This window comes from Lissotriton vulgaris, chromosome 8 (assembly GCF_964263255.1).
Source record: "Lissotriton vulgaris chromosome 8, aLisVul1.2, whole genome shotgun sequence".
In the NCBI taxonomy this organism is placed as follows: domain Eukaryota; kingdom Metazoa; phylum Chordata; class Amphibia; order Caudata; family Salamandridae; genus Lissotriton; species Lissotriton vulgaris.
Genome location: NC_141696.1, coordinates 205,102,988 through 205,126,799, shown reverse-complemented (window position 1 = coordinate 205,126,799; position 23,812 = coordinate 205,102,988). Strand labels below are relative to the sequence as shown.

The 23,812-nt window shown below is 47.3% G+C and overlaps 1 protein-coding gene across 1 annotated transcript in view; it reads right to left on the bottom strand.

Annotated features, from left to right (window-relative positions):
• Positions 1-3,657: 3,657 nt before the first annotated feature.
• LOC147696876 (glutamate carboxypeptidase 2-like) overlaps positions 3,658-23,812 on the bottom strand; it is a 653,445-nt gene continuing 633,290 nt past the window's right edge. Inside the window, exons 19-22 of the mRNA XM_086933984.1 lie at positions 5,896-6,800; positions 5,412-5,543; positions 4,044-4,801; positions 3,658-3,981 (exon numbers count right to left, since the gene is read on the bottom strand). Coding sequence (XP_086790110.1) covers positions 6,611-6,800 — 190 coding nt within the window. The 3' untranslated portion in view covers positions 3,658-3,981; positions 4,044-4,801; positions 5,412-5,543; positions 5,896-6,610. The remainder of the gene's footprint in view (positions 3,982-4,043; positions 4,802-5,411; positions 5,544-5,895; positions 6,801-23,812) is intronic.

Below are 23,812 nucleotides of genomic sequence, written 5' to 3'. Positions count from 1 at the left end.
CCTGAATACCCAATTCTCTGTTCAAGTCAGTTATGTTTAACCGTATTGAACACAGGCAATAAGTCTAGGAGGATTAGAAGGCAGGATTTGTTCTGATCTAGCATTTTTAGGGCGTTGTTCACTTTGTGTATATACGGAAACCGAATTGGAATAGGTCTAGAAGTTGGAATTGTTCTATGTGGTTGCAAAGTTCGACCTGAACAAATTTTTCAAGGTGCTTCGCCAAAGTCGGTATGTTGGAGTTTGGGCAGAAGTTGTTAAGGTCTGAGCGATCTGCAGTGGGGTTTTTTAAGAATAGGGGTGACCAGCCCTACTTTTAGGTAGCCCTAGATAGCGCCTTGCTGAAGGGATGCATTTACTATCTTGGTCCAAAGTGGGAGTATAGAAGATTTGATCTCCCTGAAGATATTCAAAGGTAACGGGTCACTGAAGGGGTTTGAGGCATTCAGCACTGTATGGAGGTTGTGTTGTGAATGTTGCTTTCACTGAACGTTTTGAATGTATTTCAAGAAACATTGTTTGTTGGGGTGTGCCCTGGGAAATCAGGAGGCTCACCTAAACGTGAAGGTGGGAGGCTGATATGCTGTAGAACCAGAAGGAGATACCTTTCTGTCCACACCTCATTTTAGATTATTTCCGTTGTTCCCAGGATGAAGGAGGCAAAATCCTCATGTTTGGTACTACATTAACTCCATTTATAGATATGTTAGGTTATTCGATTGTTGTTTAAAAAGCTCAAAAAGTCTTTCATGTTGGTTTCTGGCTAGATCTAGTTGAGTTCTAAAGAAATTAGCTTTTGAAATTCTGATACGTTTATTATACGCGTTTCTCACCGATCTTAAGCGTTTTATTTGTTTGATGGATGGAGAGAATCTTAATGCTCATTCAGCTACTCTCAGATTGCTTTTTTCTGCAATAAGGCTGTCATTGATCCATCTTTTAGAATCTTTGGTGGATATGCTTTTTAGTTCTAAGAGTACAATCGAGGATGTTCAAAATGAAAGTATTGTAAGTGATCTGTAAGGACTTGGACATCTAGCTTGTCCACCGGAGGGGGCAAAATATTGCTGAGGGAATTCAGATCATTCAAGTTTATGTATTGCATGCTTCTTTTCCATAGTTTAGGTTTCTTTAGTTGAGCCTTTTTTTGTATGCACAGTGTCTGTGATGAGGAAGGTGATACAGTGGTGATCTGTCAAGTCGCATGGTACAATAGATCAGAGTTGGATGTTGTCTAGCTACGCAACGATTAGGTCCAAGGTTGCACCGTTGTTGTATGTAGGGCTATCACAAATTTGGGTCAGCTAGATGTCAGATAGAAATGTTTTAATGCTGTTCTCAGCTGAGTCATTCAGGTCATTCCAGTGTAGATTAAAGTATCCAGGGAAGATCTGGGTATCTTGATGTACAGTGTTATTTGTGATGACTTCCATGATTTGCTCACTGAATGATAGGTTGTCTCCTGGTGGATGGTAGATCACATGAAGTTTGTAAATGGATCTGATGCTAGGTGCCATATCAATGCATAGGTATTCACAGGTGGATAGAGAAACAGTTTGGGACTGTTTCATTAAGAGATTGTTACAGTAGATGCAAGAAACCCCGCCACCAGATCTGAAACAGCAAGCTTTCAAGTAGACTTCTGTATCATCAGCATTTTGGTGAATTATGATGCTGTGGACCTAAATCCATCATTTTGTTTTCCCACCACGCCATTCAAGTTTGGTCCCAGCCATATGCTGTCCGGAAACAAGCATCTATAATTCTTGTTTTCGGTCCAGAGAGGACCTGGCCTAGCAGTTTAAGCTGAACTGTTCCCATGTGAAGCAAGGTCAAGACTAATTTGCATATGGCTGGGTCCAAACTGGGGTGTCAGGGTGAGCAACAAAAAGATGAATTTAGCCCAAATCTGTGACTAAGGGTTGAATGTTTGACAGTATTTAGCATCCGTCCATCATTCTTTTGTGTTGCTGTAGTTGTCATAATCCATGATGATCTGAAAATGACTCAACAAGAACAAGCATTTTGTTAAATTGCAATAGCAATCCAATGCCATGTAATGCCCATGAAAGTTCAAGTACTTTTTTTGAGGAAGCACACAACTTTTGCACAATCAAAACATGTGCTCCTGGCTCTCAACATGTGGGTGGAGTCAAAGACTGTCTTTAGTGATGCTTACTTACTTGTCTGGTGATAGCTGTGCTGTCAAGTCAGACCATAAAAAAGCACACAACTTCCCTCCACATTAGGAATCGGATGATATTATTGAGTTAAAACCACCAGAATCTACACCTCATGAAGGATATATATGGTAATGTCCAGGAGGATGAGTTCCTGGGACAAAAGCTAAACGAGGCACTATTAGGTACTCTACGCCACTCGCTGTTGCCCCTATCTTTTTTGTATCCAAAGCAAATGGGATGTACATGCTATATATTGATTATAGATAACTAAATGCCATTACAATTAGGAAAGGGTAACAATTTTCTCTCATTTCAGTGCTGCTGGATTAGGTCAAGACCACTAAAATGTTGACCAAATTTGCTTTGTAATATGCCTACCATCTGGTGCGAATGCAAGAAGGGGAAGAAAGGAAGACAACCTTTTACACACAATTTGGCTACTTTGATTTTTCCATGACCTTCTGGATTTGCATTTGGTGCTTTCCTTGGATGACACCTTGATATACTCGAGAAAATAGATCAATGCGTTAACATTTTAACATTCATTGCATGCCAAGCTCAAGACTTGATCAAGGTATCCAGAATATATTTTTGGGGCTTTGAAATCTCTTGACAATACATTAGTATGGATTTCTCCAAATTCAAAGCAGTATTAGAATGGCCTGTGATAAGCAGCACTGTTAGTGTGAACTGTGCTGGGTGTGAGATGAAGTCCTAGCTGCTAAATGGCCTCTGACATGTTGTCCTGGAAATAGCAGATTCTCTATATCCTAACAGTCACTAAGAGATATGATAGGGTTTTTACGTTACTCTACCTTCTAGTTGACAGGAAATAACAAAACTATGGGCCCATACAGGTTCATATAGGGGTGGTGAGGGTTGAACCTAAGAGGTCAACAGACATCATAGTTTTTGGTTAATGAGGTCCACCCAGGAGCAGCAATGGCACAACTCAAAGAAGTCACAAACATTACAGTAGTGAATTTGAGGGATCGTCCCAGGAGTGGTCATGGTGTGACCCAGGAATTCCACAGACTCCACAATAAGGGGTCTATCAGGAGCTGGGATAGTGCTACCCAAAGGAAGTCAAAACACACCGCAGTAGTTAACTCTTGGTCAAACAATGCCGTTTTCTCTTTGCCCCATTGTAGTACAGGTATACCAACTTTGCATAAGGAGTTTGGCACTGAGAACCAGGAAATTGCACTTTTGGTGAGATGAATTATTTGCTTTTACCTACTTGTTTTTTATAGCTTTTATCTGTAGGGTATATCTGAACTTTTGAGATTAATTTTGTATTAATCGAAAAAGGTAATTTGAGGATGATGATACAACAGATGTCTTGTGAACCTCTCCCATGACTTACCTGGAAATTTATCTACATTAGAAAACAAAAAAATCTTAACAAACAGGCTATATTACTTTGGCTCTTCTCACTTTCTCTGGAATTAGTCCACACACAAGTCATCAGGACTAAAGATACTATAATGTTTTATTGGAAATAAATAAAGAATATATGTAAATCAATTGTATTACACATCACACGGTCTTGTGGCAACAAAAAAATAAAGAATCAAAACAGCATAAATAAACCTATCAATCAGTTGGAATTTCCCTTCAAGCAGCTGCTACTAACCATTGGTTGGTAGTAAATCTGCTATTATTAGAGGTGGAGAAAAACATTTGTATATCTTATGGCGCCCTGCCCTCAGCTAGCAGAGCCCTCTGACTGCTGCAGGTCATGGCAGCCAGATGACCGTAGAAGAATGATGCTACCTGAAACAGATGAATGTCCACTCTGCCTAGAACAGAAATTAGAGTCTAATGTGAGGTCCTTTCCTGAAACAGATGAATGGCTACTCTGCCTAGAACAGAAATTAGAGTCTAATGTGAGGTCCTTTTGGAGGTGAATCATGAGAACATGTCCTCATGATGCTGACATATCGCGAACAGAATATCATAGACATTCTTTCAATAAAATTACTCCTGTATGTAAGCAAAGCAATGCTATGAGCAAATAAATAACCATATTAGTTGCATATGTATGAAAGGAAGCACACCATCAAAATATAAAGCACCTAATCATTATAAATCCGCAATACAGCAAAAGCAGTTTGGGATCAAGGCCATACATTGCACATCACAGTCTGTAGATCACAAGTGGTCTTGTAGAAGGAGAGTAGTTATCTCAGGAGGTGAAGATGAAGAGAGAGGGATAGGAATAGAACTATGGAAGGAGAGATTGGTGATGGAGAGGGAAAGGTTCTGGCCATAGGCAACCCTATCCCTGACAGGGCCAAACACAGAAGATGACCGTAACCTTTTGGCCAGTTACCTGGATAGGAGTAGTGGTATTGAAAGGGTGTTGAGTCACATGCTTATGTGGGTGAAAGAGAGCGGCCTAGACACAGCACTTCTGCTGGGAGGTAGGAGTGAGGAAAGATGTCCTTGTAAAAATGGAACAAACTCCACCAGAAGCAAGTCAAACTTTCCTTTGACATCTTAATGTACTCTTAGCAACAACAGGCGAATAATAATGTATGTATTGTATAGCATGGGGTGTGATAGATTAGTTTTAACGGAAATGTGTATGTTTATGGTGATGTCTTTCACAGTAACTTAGGGCCAGATGTAGGTGGCCAAATACCGGTTGGTAACGGCCGATTTCGGCCGTTACCGACCGGTATTTGGAGTTTTAGATGTAGGGGGCTTACATTTTACAGAATCAGTAAATTTACTGATTCACTAAAATACTGAATCAGTAAATTTACCGATTCTGTAAATCTTGATGTAGGTGGCACTGAAAACAGTGCCACAGGGCCTTAAGAATTCGCTATTTACCACAAAATAATATTTCGTGGTAAATAACGAATTCCAGTGTACATGCACATCTGTGCATTTACACCTGTGCCATGTGACACACATACATGCCCTTAGGGCACACAAGCCAGAATCAGGGGTGCTACAGGATGTCTTGACAATTCGGTAATATTACCGAATTGGTAGTTACTGATTCGGTAATTGACATTGATTCCTATGGGCCTCAAGTCCCATAGGAATCAATGGCAATTACCGAATCAGTAAATACCGATTTGGTAATTACCAAATCATACCGATTCGTTAAAAATTACCGATTTTTTTCCTACATCTCATTTACCGAATCTAGAATACCGAATCGGTAAAATTCAGTATTCTAGAGTCGATAAATGGGATTTACCTACATCGGGCCCTATGTACTGAAGTGGAATCCCCAGCCAAGTCCTGCAATTGTCCCTGTAATGAAGAGTTCAAACCCACTTTCCCTCAGTGTACCGCAATTAAAGCCTCCTGCGTCACTCAAATCACTGTCCAAGTGGAGAAGTGTGGCTCACGGTGTAGAGCAGGCAGACCCGGAAGCTGAGGTCAGACCAGGGACCAGGGTTCAATTCCCGACGCGGCAGGGTCTTGAGCTCCAATGTCCACGGACTCGATAATTCTCGCTTCGGTGCCTGGCCTAATCATGGGTTCACACTCTGCAACTCTGGGCATTAAGCTTGCTTAATCTCCACAACGGCCCCCCTGCGGCGGGATGCCTGGCTTTCACCTTGGGGATGCCCTGTAGGGGCTATCTCACAGGGAAAAGCCAGGACGGGTTCCCAAGGCAAGCGCATGGAAACCTCCGGGTAGCTGTGCGCTCAATAAATGCAATAATAATAATAATAATAATAATAATTCAGTATGCCTGGTGACACGTGATCATTACTCCCTAGCCAAATGCTTAGGCCTTTTATCATCACTGTACTGCTCACCTAAGCCCCCTTTATTTAAAGGAGCAGCAGCAGCTCTCTCGCTCCAGGATACGCATTTATTCTGCCAATGGCAAGAAAGTAAATGATTAGATCTTAATGTCTAATCAGTTTACCTCAACACATTGTATGTATGGTGCTTGTTCTCCTGTACTCATTCTACAGAACCTTAGATATAGAGGAATTTAAGAGCAGGGGCATTACTCCCATAAAGTGAGGTAAGAAGACTTCACCACAAAGTGCTGGCCTTCAAGTACCAGGACAACCTTCAAAACTGCCTCTACCACAACATGCGGAGCACTCCAGGAGCAATAAAAACGCTCTCACCTTTTCTGTGCATGGGCCTCTCTTCGACAATACCCCAAAATAAACTGCAACCTAAGCGCTACCAACAATATTAGTCCCTAAAATATACAATCAGGCAAAATAAAATCTACCACAATATGTACGTTTTATTGCTTCTAGACCTGGATATCAATTTCTGATTATATTTGGATAAAATTAACAGTCACTGAATTCAAATTGCTGACTTGTAGCATTTGTACACTTAAAAAGAAAATAAATAGGTTCACATTTTCATAGAATGTAATTTCCCATAGGATTGTTTGATTGCCTTTTAATGCTTTCCTCGTGTTAAAGAGTTCATGCCACTTCCTCCAGAGTTCCTGCAGCTGCTTGCACAGTGAAGGCTGCAATGGAGATCTGCCTCTTTACTTCCTCCCAGGCTTTGGACTGGTCAGCTTTATTCTCAATATCAAACATGGCGTCGTAGATCCCAGGGAAAGACTCTCCTGCATACTTGTTGTGACTACTGGGCGCATAAATGATGTGCCTAAAGGAGAAAACACAAGTAATGCGAGGGGATATTAGGTCACAAACATAGACCTATACATATGAGGATGACATGAGATATCTTCCAATGTATACAAGAAACCAGCACTGGCAAAGCGAGCAGGCCTCTCTATTTTCTAAAGAAGCAATTCCTATTTGCATGTCCTTCTAAAGTTGCAATTGCACTTTTCCATAATATGCTGCAGTACTTTAGACAGTTACTAGAGGTTCCTTGAGTTAGATAGAGGTGCCTACTGGAGCAGGCTGCAGGGCCTTAAGCCATTACTAGAGATCCCATAGATGTCACTTGCCCCATTTTCACAAAACTACCATCTTAGGGCAGGCATAAGATATATGCACTGCAGAGGTGTAGATAAATTAGACTTTTGAGATTATGTGTGGTAAGAAGGCAGATATGGTGGGTAGGTTAGGTATGATAAGCTAAATATGGTAGGTTAGGTATCTTACGTAAATAAGTTTTGGTAAGGTATTGCAGGCAAAATAGGTTGGTGTGATACTTATTTCTAGCTAGTTTTGACAGGTAGGTTTCCTAGGTACGAAGGCATGGTAGATAAATAGTTATGTTAGATAGGTTTGCTATATATGTTGAATTAGGTACAACAGATAGCTTAAGTTAGTTATGGTCTGTAGGTATGGTAAGATATTAATAGTCTTGGTCGCTGAAAGTAGGTTAGGTATGGTTGGAAGATATTGAGGTAGATTAGATAGATGTTGCAGGTAGGTTTGGTAGTTATGGTAGGTAGGTATGGTAGGTTAGACATGGTAGATATAGTAGGTATGATAGGTAGATATAATTCAGACAGGTATAGTATATTACAGATGGTAGGTAGGTATGCTAGATTGGAAACTACAATAGCTGGGTAAATATAGTATGTTAATATGGTAGAGCTGGTTTGTAGTTGTGGTAGGTAGGCATGATACAAAGTGATATTAATAAAGCACACTTTTGTGCTTAAATGAGTGGCTTATTATATTTGAAATAGTTTTTACGTGTTGCTTACTATTCACAGCATGAAAAATAAAGGTTATCGATATAATTGTATGTAGGCTTGTTTATAATCATTTATTATTATTATTATTACTATTATTAACAGTATAAATATTGTTAGCAATAACGCCAAAATATTAATACATTTCATAGGGTTGGTGCTGCCCAGATTGCATTAGTAAAGTTGTTCTGTGCCCTTAGAGTGTTATACACTTGAGATAGAACATGAAACGTGTGTTGAAACTGGTGAACTTAAGTCATGCACAGCAAAATATTACATATTAAAAACTTTTTTTTTTTAAAGTCAGCATTTTAATAACTTTTAACTAAGCCTGTTTTCCAGGATATTTTACTTTGTTAATAAAAACAGCTTTAAAGCCAAAAACATGTTTTCATGACAGCAAACTAAAACAAATGAACGTGCAAGGGCAATTAAAGAATAGCACTGTGCCTTTATTTTATGAGAGACTTTCAAAAAGTAGCAGTAAAACCATAGAATACAAATTTAAATAGAATGTGCGGCCAAAGTCAAACTGTCAAAGAACATATACTCTGTATTAATTTTAATCAACATGTCATGTTGCATCTGCATTTTAACAATACTATTTGATTCCATGAACAAAATCTAATACGAACTCAAATGGGGCAATGTAACCATCCTCAAAATGCCCTGGCCTGAAGGAAAGCCCACCCAAGTATTGGCAAACCATGAAAACACAGAAAGGGAAGGACTGAAAGGGGTTGATCCAATGCCAACTCTCTTTTCTATAGCGCTCTATACTTTTTTTTAGGTCTGTTGCTAGTTAATACATTTTGATTTTATTAAAATTATATACATATATATACATACACTCTGCTAATTACCTCACATATTACATCACTCATGACATGTCCTACGACATACTTGATAACATTGCCAAAACATTGAAGTTCCTCAAGGGTATTTATATAAGGCAAAAGCTTGCATCTATAAAGTTGGTTTTGACTGAGTCCATGGACCTCTCTGATGTCTGCAAATAACTATGTGCGTCCACATCGAGTCACATCTCCCAATGTAAACATTCTGAGCCAATCCCAAACCTCAAAGTCCCCAGAGCCGCCACCTCAGAGAGGACGTTCCTACCCATAAAGGGGTCTGCATGTGAGCTGGCCTGTCCAACCAATGTATTTAGTCAAGGTTTTCCAGGCAATTCAATTAAAAAAAACTTTATTCGGTTTAGGTTACAAACCATAAAAGTTACACATCATAGTACATAAAAAGTGACAGTACATTGTTAAAGCAATAACCATATAAGCATTCAATAAATGAGTAATTAAAAGAGACCTAAAAAGAGTTCGATAAAGATCCATGTACTTCCTAGATTTAACAGTTGCTTTTAAAAATTCTACAATAAAAAATAAACAATCCTCCTTTAATAACTGTAGATACATCAATGCGGGTCGAAGCTGCCCAAAAGTAAGTCTTTTTAAAAGAGGAACCAGATAGCATTTACGAGGGAATTCATACATTCGACATAAAAATATAAAATGCAGCATATCCTGCGGAGACTTTGTTACAAGTAAGACATTTAGGTCTGGCAAGCAGGTAATGGAAAAGGTTCATGCGAAACCTAGTAAGTACAAATTTCTCGTGCGTAGATAATGAGCTCATAAGATATGGCTCTGCTCTTGAAGTTGTTTTCAGCATAATATATGAACGCACACTAGGTTTCGATACCTCCTTAGCTTCCCTGGCCAGTTCCCTTTCTAATAAAAATGCAGTTTTAATTAATCAGTCAATCAATCATGGGCATTTGTAAAGCGCGCTACTCACCCGGAAGGGTATCAAGGCGCTGGGGGGGAGGGGTCCGCTACTGCTCGAAGAGCCAGGTCTTGAGGAGCTTCCTGAAGAGAGATGATCCTGGGTCAGCCTGAGGTGGATCGGGAGGGAGTTCCATGTCTTGGCTGCCAGGTAGGAGAAGGATCTTCCCCCGGTGGTGGCTTGGCGGATGTGTGGTACGGCGGCGAGGGCGAGGCTGGTCGATCGTAGCTGGCGGGTGGGTGCGTAGAAGGTCAGGCGGTTGTTGAGGTACTTGGGGCCTAGGTCGTGGAGGGCCTTGTGTGCGTGGGTGAGGAGCCTGAACGTGATCCTCTTACTGACGGGGAGCCAGTGCAGGTCTCTCAGGTGGCCGGAGATGTGGCTGTGTCAGGGGACGTCCAGGAGGAGTCGTGCGGAGGCATTCTGGATGCGCTGGAGTCTTTTTTGAAGTTTGGCTGTGGTTCCGGCGTAGAGGGTGTTTCCGTAGTCCAGTCGGCTGGTGATGAGTGCCTGGGTGACCGTCTTCCTGGTTTCGGTTGGGATCCATCGGAAGATCTTACGGAGCATGCGCAGGGTGTTGAAGCGTGATGACGAGACGGCTTTCACTTGTCTGGTCATCGAGAGGGAGGAGTCCAGGATGAAGCCCAGGTTGCGTGCATGGTCCGTTGGTTTGGGGGTGGTGCCCAGGGCAGAGGGCCACCAGGAGTTGTCCCAGGCGGAGGGCGATGATCCCAGGATGAGGATTTCTGATTTGTCTGAGTTCAGTTTCAGGCGGCTGTTCTTCATCCATTCGGTGACGTCTTTCATCCCTTTGTGTAGGCTGGTTCTAGCGGTGGCGGGGTCGTTGGTGAGGGAGAGGATTAACTGGGTGTCGTCGGCGTAGGAGATGATGTTAAGGTTGTGTTTGTGTGCGATGGCTGCGAGGGGGCTCATGTAGACGTTGCAGAGGGTAGGGCTGAGTGATGACCCTTGTGGTACGCCGCAGACGACTTTGTGGCCTCGGATCTGAACGGGGGGAGGCGGACTCTCTGGGTTCTTCCGGCGAGGAACAAGATGATCCACTCCAGTGCCTTCTCTCGGATTCCGATGTTGCTGAGGCGATGTACTAGGGTGCGATGGCAGACAGTGTCGAACGCCGCAGGGAGGTCCAGGAGGATGAGGGCCGCTGTTTCCCCATTGTCGAGCAGGGATCTGATGTCGTCAGTGGCTGCGATGAGGGCGGTCTCGGTGCTGTGGTTGGCTCGGAAACCGGACTGCGAAGGGTCGAGGTATCCGTTCGTCTCGAGGAAGGCGGCAAGCTGTCTGTTGACGGTCTTTTCGATGACTTTGGCAGGAAAAGGGAGGAGCGAGATGGGGCGGTAGTTCTTGAGGTCGGTGGGGTCCACTGTAGGTTTCTTCAGGAGGGCGCTGAGCTTGGAGGTGTTGATGATGTCCCGGAGATGGGGTGCGATGATGGAGTCGGCCTTGTTGAAGACGTGGTGGGGCAGGGGTCGATTGGTGATCCGGAGTGGATGGTGTTCATCGTGCAGGTGGTGTCTTCCGTGCTGATCGGTTTCCAGGCGCAGAGGGTGGTGGTGGGGGGTGTTGGTTCGGAGGTTGGGTGCGTGGTTTGTGTGCCGAAGCTGTTGTGTATATCGGCGATCTTGCTGTGGAAGAACGAGGCGAGTGAGTCGCAGAGGTCTTGCGAGGGAGTGATGTCGTTGTTTCCGGCGCTGGGGTTGGAGAACTCTTTGGCGATGCTGAAGAGTTCCTTGCTGTTGTGGGCGTTTTTGTCCAGTCGTTCTTTGAATGCTGTCTTCTTGGTGGTGCAGATCAGCTGGTGGTGTTTGCGGGTGGCGTGCTTGAGGGCCGTCATGTTGTCCGTGGTCTGGTCATGGCTCCAGACTTTCTCGAGTGTGCGGCAGTTCTTCTTGGAGGTCTTGAGTTTGTCGGTGAACCAAGGGGCTTTCTTGCTTCCGGGTCTGCTGGGAGGGTCCTTCAGTGGTGCGAGGTCATCTGCGCAGTTGGTGAGCCACTGTGTGAGGTTGCTGGCTGCTTCATTGGGGTCCGTTGTGCAGGCGGGAGGTTTCTGGCGGAGGGAGGTGGTGAGCTGCTCGGCGGTGATCTTGTTCCAGCTCCTGCGAGGAACCTGTAGCGGGTGGTGGTAGGTCGTGGTTTTTCTGAAGCTGAAGTGGATGCAGCTGTGGTCAGTCCAATGGAGTCCGGTGGAGTGGCTGAAGGAGATGTGCTTGCTGGAGGAGAAGACGGGGTCAAGTGTCTCGGGGTGGCTCGGTAGCATGCGGGGTTCCGGCCGGCGTTGAGTGCGTGAAGGGAGGCAGCGTCGTAGGTCTGTCGTGTGGTCTGGCGTCGGCGGGGGCCAGGGGTTCTGGCGCTGGGCACGGTCCAGGCGCGGACGGGCGCAGACAGGCTTGTCTTTGGCGCGCCTTTGGCGCACAATCGGCACGTTCGCCGTGCGGCCTCCATATGAGGGGCTGAGGGAGGGAGGAGCAGCTGGGAGTCGGGAGCGGGATGGCGAATGGGAACTGTAGGAGAGTAGGGTCTGCAATCCTATGATCACCCAGATTTTTTGCTTTTGTTTCACTGGTTTACGACTTTCTCTGGCTGTGGGCCTGCCAATCAGACCCACAGCCTGGCTGTTCTCTTTCTAAATTACAACATGTACCCTAGGTGCATTTACCAATTGGTACTGGGCCACCTTATCAGACCCTGTAACTCAGGGCATAGGTGTACCCAGGGCTGCCAGGGGCTGCAGTATGTATTATGCCACCCCTGGCTGGCCTCCTAAATTTTACACAACTGGCTGCATGACAGCTGGGGCAAAGTCGTGTAATCACCCTTTGCTGCAGGTGTAGTATACCTATACCTAACCCTAAAAGGGACACACAGACTCCTATCAGTCACTCCTATGGCAGGCCTTGACAATCCTGAAGGCAGAGTGCTTGGAATCGTGTGAGATGGTGCTCTGGCATGAGCTGAGCCTGTCTGCAGCTTGCGGAACCAAGTCCTAATAGCTGTTCCATGATATCGCATACCATATACTCTTAAGTGCATTATAATCCTCGCGGTTAAATGCTAACTTTGGTATTGCTTTATCAAAACATGTCGAGTAAGGTGTCATACGAATTGGAATACTAACCCCTCGCCAATTCTGGCGACGGGGTTAGCATTCCACCCTTCTAGAGGGACACGACATGTATGTAACTGTGAACCCCGGTTAAAGTTAACTAAAGCCTCAGCTCCACAAAATGGATGCTGCCACCACAGACACGAGTCTGACCTCCTGCTGCTGGGAGTCCTTTCAGCGAGGGAGGCTTGGACAAAGGGTTTCCTGTCCGGGGCGGTGCTAGCACCATCCCAGACATGGTTTTGTGTATCCTGGGTAGGCAGGGCTTTTCAGGAAGGTGACTGCTGAGTGGCACCCTGGTGCTCACTACGCATAGGCCAGTCAGAACCAGTTCCAGGGGCACACCAGCCCCTGGCCTGGGGAAGTCCGGCAGCGGAGAGGGGTGTAACCACCCCCCTCCTGGTCCCACCCATAGGCAGGACCTAGTCACCGGGTCAGCCCCCTTTTTTAGTATAAAGATAGGAGCGGGCCCCCTGTTCAAATTAGATCATCTTTGGAATCAAGACACGACTTTCTGCGAAAGGACTTCAAGATTTCTTCCTCAAGATTCTCCCTTGTGGCTAAGGAGTAGTCACCCTGCATCCGCAGGCACCATCTTAAGAACACTGCGGTCTGCTGCAAGTCCTTCTTCACGAATCCGACGACCCAGCTCGACAAGACCCGGCTTCCCTGGCACCTCTGACCTCTACTCACCTCTACAGCAAAGCTGAGAACTGTGAGTGCGACGAGACCTCGAGGGACCGACGATCGCCAAGACTGCACAACTTCTTTGTAACAAGCCCACCGAGTCTTCCACTGGTGAGTGCTTTGGGGTCCGAGAAGCCCCAACCCTGAGCAGCTCCAGCACCGAAGATCAGCCCTCCAGCATCTCCACGATCTGCGTGGGGCCCTTCTGCTTTTGCGTGCTCACCGCGCTGTGTGGCTACTAGCCGGCTGGCTTGTGGCCTTCTACACGACGCCCGACGACATCACTGCTGCTGGTCTGGTTGCTCCAGACTGGCCCTTGCTTCCTTGCAACAGAGAAGCACCCCGGACCCTCCTGGTCCACTCCAGACGCCATTTTAGGTCCACCGCGTGGGCTTGAATTTGCCAAGGCTTTGTTGCCCAATCCTGGGTCCAGCGACGCCGACAGCTTCAATCTTCGTGGGACAGCTCGCTCCTCCTTCCTGGTCGACGACAACGCCTCCTGGTCCGTGAGATCTTCGAGCACAGCGTCACCCACTCACCTAGTCGAGGTGGCTACCATCCGGTGCCCTCCTGGTGCCCACTGACTACTGGCTAGTAGTCTCGAACTTGGTCCCCTCTGCTTTCAGGTGTCATCTTCCATCGATCCAGGCTTGGATCCACCGAACTTTCTTCACTGGTCGCTTGCCAGCAACTTCTTTCTTCCAGGCTCCTGGTCCGTCAACGAGGATTCCCGACGTCTTTTGAGACATATGCAGCTGCAGCCCCTGGGCTAGGTAACTTCGGCATTTCGGTGCCCCAGCATAGCCTCACTATCCAAGGGTCAGAATCCACTGTCGTTTTCCTCCTACCAGGTTGGGTTCGCCCGAGAACACTAACTTTGCAAATTCTAGCTACCATAGACTTTGTCCCGCATCTCGCGTGAGAGTGCACACACTGCACCCGAGTCCCCTGGGTCTCCTAGAAGTAATCTAACGATTCTATAGCCAAGTCCTAGCGATTCCAAAGCCTATTAGTACTGTACTTACCTGCTAGTAATTTCGCATTCCACTTTCAGAGTATATGGTTTTCCGTGCCCCTCGGGCATTTGTATATACTGTGCTAACTTAAGTATTTTGATAAGAGTTTTGTTTTGTGCTTAGTACCCTGTCCTCATAAAGAGTACAGGGCTGTTGTGATTCTTAATAAATATCTTGTTTATTTTCATAACACTTGTGTGGTGTCCTTTCACTTGGTGTTCAAGGGGTATATGTGTGGTATAACAGCTGGCTTAACACGCCCTCTCGAGTCTTTAGCCTTAGACTGCTCGTATCCACGCTACTAGGATAGCTGGTCTATAAGGTTGACTTACAACCAATCATCAATAAGGGTTGCTGGACTGATACATAGTGTTCACTAGAATAGTGAGCACTGCATATCAGGCCACCTTCTCACATTGGTGAGCAGCGGTTGGGATTTGAGCTTGCTGTTGTTTTACCACACGTATCCTAAGAATATCTTGTTGAAAGATCACATAAGTACTGTTAGAACATATAACTTAGCTTAGAATACTCTGAGTTCTACTGAACCAGCTGTTGCAGCTCCTCAAGGCTTAGCACACCTTGGCTGCAACTCTTAGCAAGGGATCAGTAGGTAAACACATAGTGTAGGTAGGTGCATCACTTACACCACACTAGAAACAGTATGTCGGACAAAGGAGGAAACTCTGAGTCTCCCCTTGTGTCAGTTGACTTTCCACAGGTCATCCCTTCAAGATATACTGTGCTTAGCTTCCAGGAGTTACGACAAGTGTGTACCTCTAGGAAGATTAAGCAAGGGGCTAACCCCACCACCTCCTTTCTGATTGGTCTCCTGGAGACTTATGATGCCAGAAAGGCTGAGAGACTTCTTAGCCCTTCTAATCCAGATGGAGGCATGCCTCCCCTTGAGGGAACCAGAGGAGACCCTGACCTAATCCACCTCTCCACTGAGAATGAAGATGGGGAGGAGGATGAGGATGAGGATCCCTCTGGGGATGAGGCAGACAAGGGACAGGTAGAAGTCAGCAGACTAACCAGGTCCAACTTAAGCAAACATGACAGTGGTACTGGGGGACCCCTGGGGCCACTATCAGGTCAGCTTAACATTGGGAATGGACGAGCCAGATCTCTGTCAAGAGGCTCTGGCAGATCCCTTCAAACCAATGGCTCTCACAACTCTTCTCAAAGAGGGATGACTTCCCCTCAGAGGAGAGTGTATGAAGCTAAAGAAAGGGCAGCCAATCTGAGGATTGAAAGTCAAGAACTTGCCCTGGCCAAAGAGAGGCTTGCCTTTGCTAGAGAGCAACAGTTAAGTGGGGTAGTCCCCACTGGTGGCAGCATTGTACCTAGTAATAGGGAAAGGAGTTTTGATACAAAACACCTAGGTAAGATAGTGCCCCCCTTTAAACAAGGGGATGACATCCACAAATGGATTACTGCTCTGGAGAGGGCCTGCACTGTGCAGGGTGTTCCCCAGAGTCAGTGGGCAGCTATCTTGTGGCTCTCCTTTGAAGGTAAAGGTAGAGATAAGCTCCTCACTACAAGAGTGGAGGATGCTAACAATTACCAAGTCTTGAAAAGTACACTGGTTGAAGGGTTTGGCCTAACCACTGAGCAGTACAGAGTGCTGTTCAGAGATACCCAGAAAACTCAGTCTCAAGATTGGTCTGACTTTGTAGATTGTGCCACTAAGGCTTTTGAGGGCTGGTTGCTGGGCAGTAAGGTTACTGATTATAAAGGATTGTACAATTTGATGATGAGAGAACAAATTTTAAACAATTGTCAGAACCAGTTGTTGCATCAGCATCTTGTTGACTCAGATCTGACCTCTCCCCAAGAATTGGGAAAGAAGGCAGACAGATGGGTTAGAACAAGAGTTAAACAGAACCAGGGCCAGAATCAAGGTGGTCAGAAGAAAGCAGACCAGAAGGGTAAAGATTCTAAGGGGGAACAAAATGACCAGAAGTCTTCGACAGGTCCCCAACAACCCAAAGAGGGTGGGGGTCAGGCTCCCCAAAAGAAGAAAGAAGGCCAATCTAAAAGGTGGTGCCAGTACTGCAAAAGTAAAACTCACTGGTTTAGTGAGTGCACCAAGAAAGGAGGAGGGCAGACTCCTGCCACTGCAGCCCCTAAGGCACCTGTGCCCCCTAGTACAGTCAGCAGTGGTAGTGCACCTCCCAAGGGTTTAGTAGGGTTAACCCTGGGTTCTGAGGGGTGTGACAACTTAGTTGGTACACTCACTCAGGCTGTCCTTGTCAGTACAGGGGATATGGATATGTCCCCTGACATAAGTCCCAATACTTTGGGCAAATACAGACAGACACCTTTCATAAATGGAAAAATGGCTCAGGCCTATAGGGACACTTGTGCCAGTGTCACAATGGTGACACCTAACTTTGTGGACCCTGGACAGATCATGCCAGGTACAGAATTCCTGGGGACCAATGCAAGCAATGTCACTACCAATCACAGTATGGCAATTGTAGCTTTCTCCTGGGGAGGGGTAACTGGCCAAAAGAAGGTTGTAGTTAGTTCAGACCTCCCAGTGGATTGTTTGTTGGGCAATGATTTGGAGTCATCACAATGGTCAGAAGTGGAGCAGAGGACTCACATGGAAATGTTAGGCTTGCCAGCACATGTGTTTGCTGTGACCAGGTCACAGGTCAGGAAATGCCCCACTGAACAGGTGCTGGATCCTGGAACAATGGACCAGACACCTCCCAAGAAGAAGAGCAGTAGGGTTAAGGCTGTGCCTTCCCCCTTGCCCCAGGTTGAGGATCAAGTCTCAGAGGAGGCTGACCTACAGGAATTGAGGGAAACTGAGCCCAGAGAGTTTGAACTTGATCAAGTTGAATTCTTGGGTTCAGGGGGACCCTCAAGGGAAGACCTGGGGAAGGACCAGTTAGACTGCCCTTCTCTTGAACCCCTCAGACAGCAGGCTGCTGCTGAGGCTGCTGGGAACGCCACAGGTACCCACAAGGTATACTGGGAAGATGGACTCCTGTACACTGAATCAAGAGACCCCAAGCCTGGCATGACCAGGAGGCTGGTTGTACCCTTGTCTCAGAGAGGTTTCCTACTTACCTTGGCCCATGAGATTCCCTTAGCAGGTCACTTAGGCCAGACAAAGACTTGGGACAGGCTTGTCTCACACTTTCACTGGCCTCACATGAATGAGGATACCAAGGAGTTTTGTCGCTCCTGTGTCACTTGCCAAGCCAGTGGTAAGTCAGGTGGCACAACAAAGGCCCCCCTTATACCAATGCCTGTGGTGGGGGTGCCCTTTGAAAGAGTGGGGATTGACATTGTTGGTCCAATGGAACCCCAGACAGCATCAGGGCACAAGTTTATACTGGTGGTAGTGGATCATGCCACCAGGTATCCTGAAGCTATTCCACTTAGGACCACCACAGCACCTGTGGTGGCAAGGGCCCTAGTTGGAGTGTTCTCCAGAGTGGGCTTCCCTAAGGAGGTTGTCTCTGACAGAGGTGCAAACTTCATGTCAAGCTACTTAACTGCTATGTGGAAGGAATGTGGTGTCAATTACAAATTCACTACACCCTATCATCCACAATGCAATGGGCTTGTTGAAAGGTTCAACAGGACCCTAAAAGGGATGATTCATGGACTACCTGAAAAGCTCAGGCGTAGATGGGATGTCCTGATTCCCTGCCTTCTGTTTGCTTACAGAGAGGTCCCACAAAAGGGGGTTGGCTACAGCCCTTTTGAACTTTTGTATGGGCATCCTGTGAGAGGCCCCCTGTGTTTGGTGAAGGAAAGATGAGAGAGACCTCTCAAAAAGCCTGCAACCAGCATAGTGGACTATGTACTTGGTCTCCGCTCCAGGATGGCTGAGTATATGGAGAAGGCATCTGAAAACCTTAAGGCCAGTCAAGAACTTCAAAAAGCTTGGCATGACCAAAAGGCTGTCCTGACTGTTTATCAGCCTGGACAGAAGGTGTGGGTGTTGGAGCCAGTGGCCCCAGCAGCACTCAAAGACAAATGGTCTGGGCCCCACACAATTCTTGAGCAAAAGGGAGAGGTCACCTACCTGGTGGACCTTGGAACTCCCAGGAGCCCCCACAGGGTGCTTCATGTCAACAGGCTCAAAGCATATGTCGACAGGAAGGACATGAGCTTGCTCATGGCCATAGATGAGGGACAGGAGGAAGAGAGTGACCCTCTCCCAGACCTGCTCACTCAGAATCCTGATGATGGGTCAGTAGATGGTGTTGTCTTTTGTGGCAGCCTCTCTGAGCATCAACAGAAAGACTGTAAACAGGTTCTTCAGTCTTTCAGACATATGTTTTCTCTGACACCCAGTCAGACCAATTGGTGTACCCATGAGGTTGACACTGGTGACAGTCTGCCAGTTAAGAGTAAAATCTACAGGCAGCCTGATCATGTTAGAGACTGCATAAAAACTGAAGTGCAGAAAATGTTGGAGTTGGGAGTCATTGAACCCTCAGATAGCCCTTGGGCTAGTCCAGTAGTTCTAGTGCCAAAACCTCACACCCAGGATGGTAAGAGAGAGATGAGGTTTTGCGTAGACGACAGGGGTCTCAATGCAGTCACTAAGACTGATGCCCACCCAATACCAAGGGCAGATGAGCTTATAGATAGATTGGCTTCTGCCAACTACTTAAGCACATTTGACTTAACAGCTGGGTATTGGCAAATCAGGTTAGCTGAGGATGCCAAGCCCAAGACAGCATTTTCAACCCCTGGTGGGCATTATCAATTTGTGGTAATGCCCTTCGGTCTGAAAAATGCACCTGCCACCTTCCAAAGGTTGGTGAATCAAGTCCTCACTGGGCTGGATGACTTCTGTGCAGCATATCTAGATGGTATTGCTGTCTTTAGCTCCACCTGGGAGGATCACCTGGTCCACCTGAGGAAAGTGTTAGAGGCTCTGCAAGCAGCAGGCCTCACTATCAATGCCACCAAGTGCCAGATAGGGCAGACACAGGTTGTATACCTGGGCCACCTTGTAGGTGGAGGCCAGGTTCAGCCACTGGAGAGCAAAATACAGTCAATCAGGGACTGGGCTCTTCCAACCACCCAGACTCAGGTTCGAGCTTTCTTGGGCCTGACTGGATACTACAGAAAGTTTGTCAGGAACTATGGTTCAATTGTGACACCATTAAATGAACTGACAAGTAAGAAAATGCCAAAAAAGGTTCAGTGGACAGCAGGCTGTCAAAAAGCATTTGATGACCTAAAGCAGGCCATGTGCACAGCACCTATCCTTAAGAGTCCAGACTACTCCAAACCCTTCATTGTCCAAACAGATGCTTCCGAGTTGGGTGTGGGAGCTGTTCTATCTCAACTGAATTTTGATGGTCAAGACCAGCCCATTGCTTTTATAAGCAGAAGGCTGACCCCCAGAGAGAAGAATTGGTCAGCTATTGAGAGGGAGGCCTTTGCTGTGGTTTGGGCCCTGAAGAAGTTGAGGCCATACTTGTTTGGCACTCGCTTCAAGATTCAGACCGACCATAAGCCCCTCTTGTGGCTAAATCAGATGAAGGATGAAAACCCCAAACTGCTTAGGTGGTCCATTTCCCTACAGGGGATGGACTTCACAGTGGAACATAGACCTGGTACTGATCATGGCAATGCCGATGGGCTCTCCAGATATTTCCACTTAGAACAAGAAGACTCACCTGGTCAAGGTTAGCTTATTGTCCCAAAGTTTGGGGGGGGGGTCATGTAGGAGAGTAGGGTCTGCAATCCTATGATCACCCAGATTTTTTGCTTTTGTTTCACTGGTTTACGACTTTCTCTGGCTGTGGGCCTGCCAATCAGACCCACAGCCTGGCTGTTCTCTTTCTAAATTACAACATGTACCCTAGGTGCATTTACCAATTGGTACTGGGCCACCTTATCAGACCCTGTAACTCAGGGCATAGGTGTACCCACGGCTGCCAGGGGCTGCAGCATGTATTATGCCACCCCTGGCTGGCCTCCTAAATTTGACACAACTGGCTGCATGACAGCTGGGGCAAAGTCGTGTAATCACCCTTTGCTGTAGGTGTAGTATACCTATACCTAACCCTAAAATGGACACACAGACTCCTATCAGTCACTCCTATGGCAGGCCTTGACAATCCTGAAGGCAGAGTGCTTGGAATCGTGTGAGATGGTGCTCTGGCATGAACTGAGCCTGTCTGCAGCTTGCGGAACCAAGTCCTAATAGCTGTTCCATGATATCGCATACCATATACTCTTAAGTGCATTATAATCCTCGCGGTTAAATGCTAACTTTGGTATTGCTTTATCAAAACATGTCGAGTAAGGTGTCATACGAATTGGAATACTAACCCCTCACCAATTATGGCGACGGGGTTAGCATTCCACCCTTCTAGAGGGACACGACATGTATGTAACTGTGAACCCCGGTTAAAGTTAACTAAAGCCTCAGCTCCACAAAATGGATGCTGCCACCACAGACACGAGTCTGACCTCCTGCTGCTGGGAGTCCTTCCAGCGAGGGAGGCTTGGACAAAGGGTTTCCTGTCCGGGGCGGTGCTAGCACCATCCCAGACATGGTTTTGTGTATCCTGGGTAGGCAGGGCTTTTCAGGAAGGTGACTGCTGAGTGGCACCCCGGTGCTCACTACGCATAGGCCAGTCAGAACCAGTTCCAGGGGCACACCAGCCCCTGGCCTGGGGAAGTCCGGCAGGGGAGAGGGGTGTAACCACCCCCCTCCTGGTCCCACCCATAGGCAGGACCTAGTCACCGGGTCAGCCCCCTTTTTTAGTATAAAGATAGGAGCGGGCCCCCTGTTCAAATTAGATCATCTTTGGAATCAAGACACGACTTTCTGCGAAAGGACTTCAAGATTTCTTCCTCAAGATTCTCCCTTGTGGCTAAGGAGTAGTCACCCTGCATCCGCAGGCACCATCTTAAGAACACTGCGGTCTGCTGCCAGTCCTTCTTCACGAATCCGACGACCCAGCTCGACGAGACCCGGCTTCCCTGGCACCTCTGACCTCTACTCACCTCTACAGCAAAGCTGAGAACTGTGAGTGCGACGAGACCTCGAGGGACCGACGATCGCCAAGACTGCACGACTTCTTTGTAACAAGCCCACCGAGTCTTCCACTGGTGAGTGCTTTGGGGTCCGAGAAGCCCAAACCCTGAGCAGCTCCAGCACCGAAGATCAGCCCTCCAGCATCTCCACGATCTGCGTGGGGCCCTTCTGCTTTTGCGTGCTCACCGCGCTGTGTGGCTACTAGCCGGCTGGCTTGTGGCCTTCTACACGACGCCCGACGACATCCCTGCTGCTGGTCTGGTTGCTCCAGACTGGCCCTTGCTTCCTTGCAACAGAGAAGCACCCCGGACCCTCCTGGTCCACTCCAGACGCCATTTTAGGTCCACCGCGTGGGCTTGAATTTGCCAAGGCTTTGTTGCCCAATCCTGGGTCCAGCGACGCCGACAGCTTCAATCTTCGTGGGACAGCTCGCTCCTCCTTCCTGGTCGACGACAACGCCTCCTGGTCCGTGAGATCTTCGAGCACAGCGTCACCCACTCACCTAGTCGAGGTGGCTACCATCCGGTGCCCTCCTGGTGCCCACTGACTACTGGCTAGTAGTCTCGAACTTGGTCCCCTCTGCTTTCAGGTGTCATCTTCCATCGATCCAGGCTTGGATCCACCGAACTTTCTTCACTGGTCGCCTGCCAGCAACTTCTTTCTTCCAGGCTCCTGGTCCGTCAACGAGGATTCCCGACGTCTTTTGAGACATATGCAGCTGCAGCCCCTGGGCTAGGTAACTTCGGCATTTCGGTGCCCCAGCATAGCCTCACTATCCAAGGGTCAGAATCCACTGTCGTTTTCCTCCTACCAGGTCGGGTTCGCCCGAGAACACTAACTTTGCAAATTCTAGCTACCATAGACTTTGTCCCGCATCTCGCGTGAGAGTGCACACACTGCACCCGAGTCCCCTGGGTCTCCTAGAAGTAATCTAACGATTCTATAGCCAAGTCCTAGTGATTCCAAAGCCTATTAGTACTGTACTTACCTGCTAGTAATTTCGCATTCCACTTTCAGAGTATATGGTTTTCCGTGCCCCTCGGGCATTTGTATATACTGTGCTAACTTAAGTATTTTGATAAGAGTTTTGTTTTGTGCTTAGTACCCTGTCCTCATAAAGAGTACAGGGCTGTTGTGATTCTTAATAAATATCTTGTTTATTTTCATAACACTTGTGTGGTGTCCTTTCACTTGGTGTTCAAGGGGTATATGTGTGGTATAACAGCTGGCTTAACACGCCCTCTCGAGTCTTTAGCCTTAGACTGCTCGTATCCACGCTACTAGGATAGCTGGTCTATAAGGTTGACTTACAACCAATCATCAATAACGGTTGCTGGACTGATACATAGTGTTCACTAGAATAGTGAGCACTGCATATCAGGCCACCTTGTCACAGGAACGGCGGGGGGGCGGGGCCGCAGGGAGCAGCGGCGGGAAGCAGAGGGCGAGGCGGGGAGCGGGGGCACAGAAGGCAGAAGGGGGAGCGAGGGGGACACAATCACGGGTACAGAAGGCAAAAGGGGAAACAATCAAGGGTACAGAGGCAAAGGGGAAAACAATTAAAGTCTACAGAAGGTGAAAGGGAACAAACGAAAAACGAAATAAAACACGGCACAGGTTACCACGGAGAAAACTTGTCAGGAACAGCAGTCAAAGCGTAGCACAGCGCACTGCACGGGGAGGACCGCGCGGTGGCTAGGGGGCGACCTACCTGGTGACAGGGTCAAGGGTTGCTCCCTTTACCACCGGACGGCCTCCATATGAGGGGCTGAGGGATGGAGGAGCAGCTGGGAGGCGGGAGCGGGGTGGCGAATGGGAACAGCGGGGGGGCGGGCCGCAGGGAGCAACGGCGGGAAGCAGAGGATAAGGCGGGGAGCGGGGGGGACACAGAAGGCAGAAGGGGGAGCGAGGGGGACACAATCACGGGTACAGAAGGCAAAAGGGGAAACAATCAAGGGTACAGCGGCGAAGGGGAAAACAATTACAGTCTACAGAAGGCGAAAGGGAACAAACGAAAAACGAAATAAAACACGGCACAGGTTACAACGGAGAAAACTTGTCAGAAACAGCGGTCAGAGCGTGGCACAGCGCACTGCACGGGGAGGACCGCGCGGTGGCTAGGGGCGGGGCGACCTACCTGGTGACAGGGTCAAGGGTCGCTCCTTACCTCCACATCTCCTCTTTTGATACAGTCAGGGTTGACGAATAACTCCCCTCGTCCTAAGCTTGCAAGACTATTCTTAATCTAATTCAACCACGGCACTGCGGCCGCATTGTCCAGAGTCATGTTTATGTTTATGTTTATGTTTACCGATTTGTAAAGCGCATGGCTGCCCGTAAGCGTCC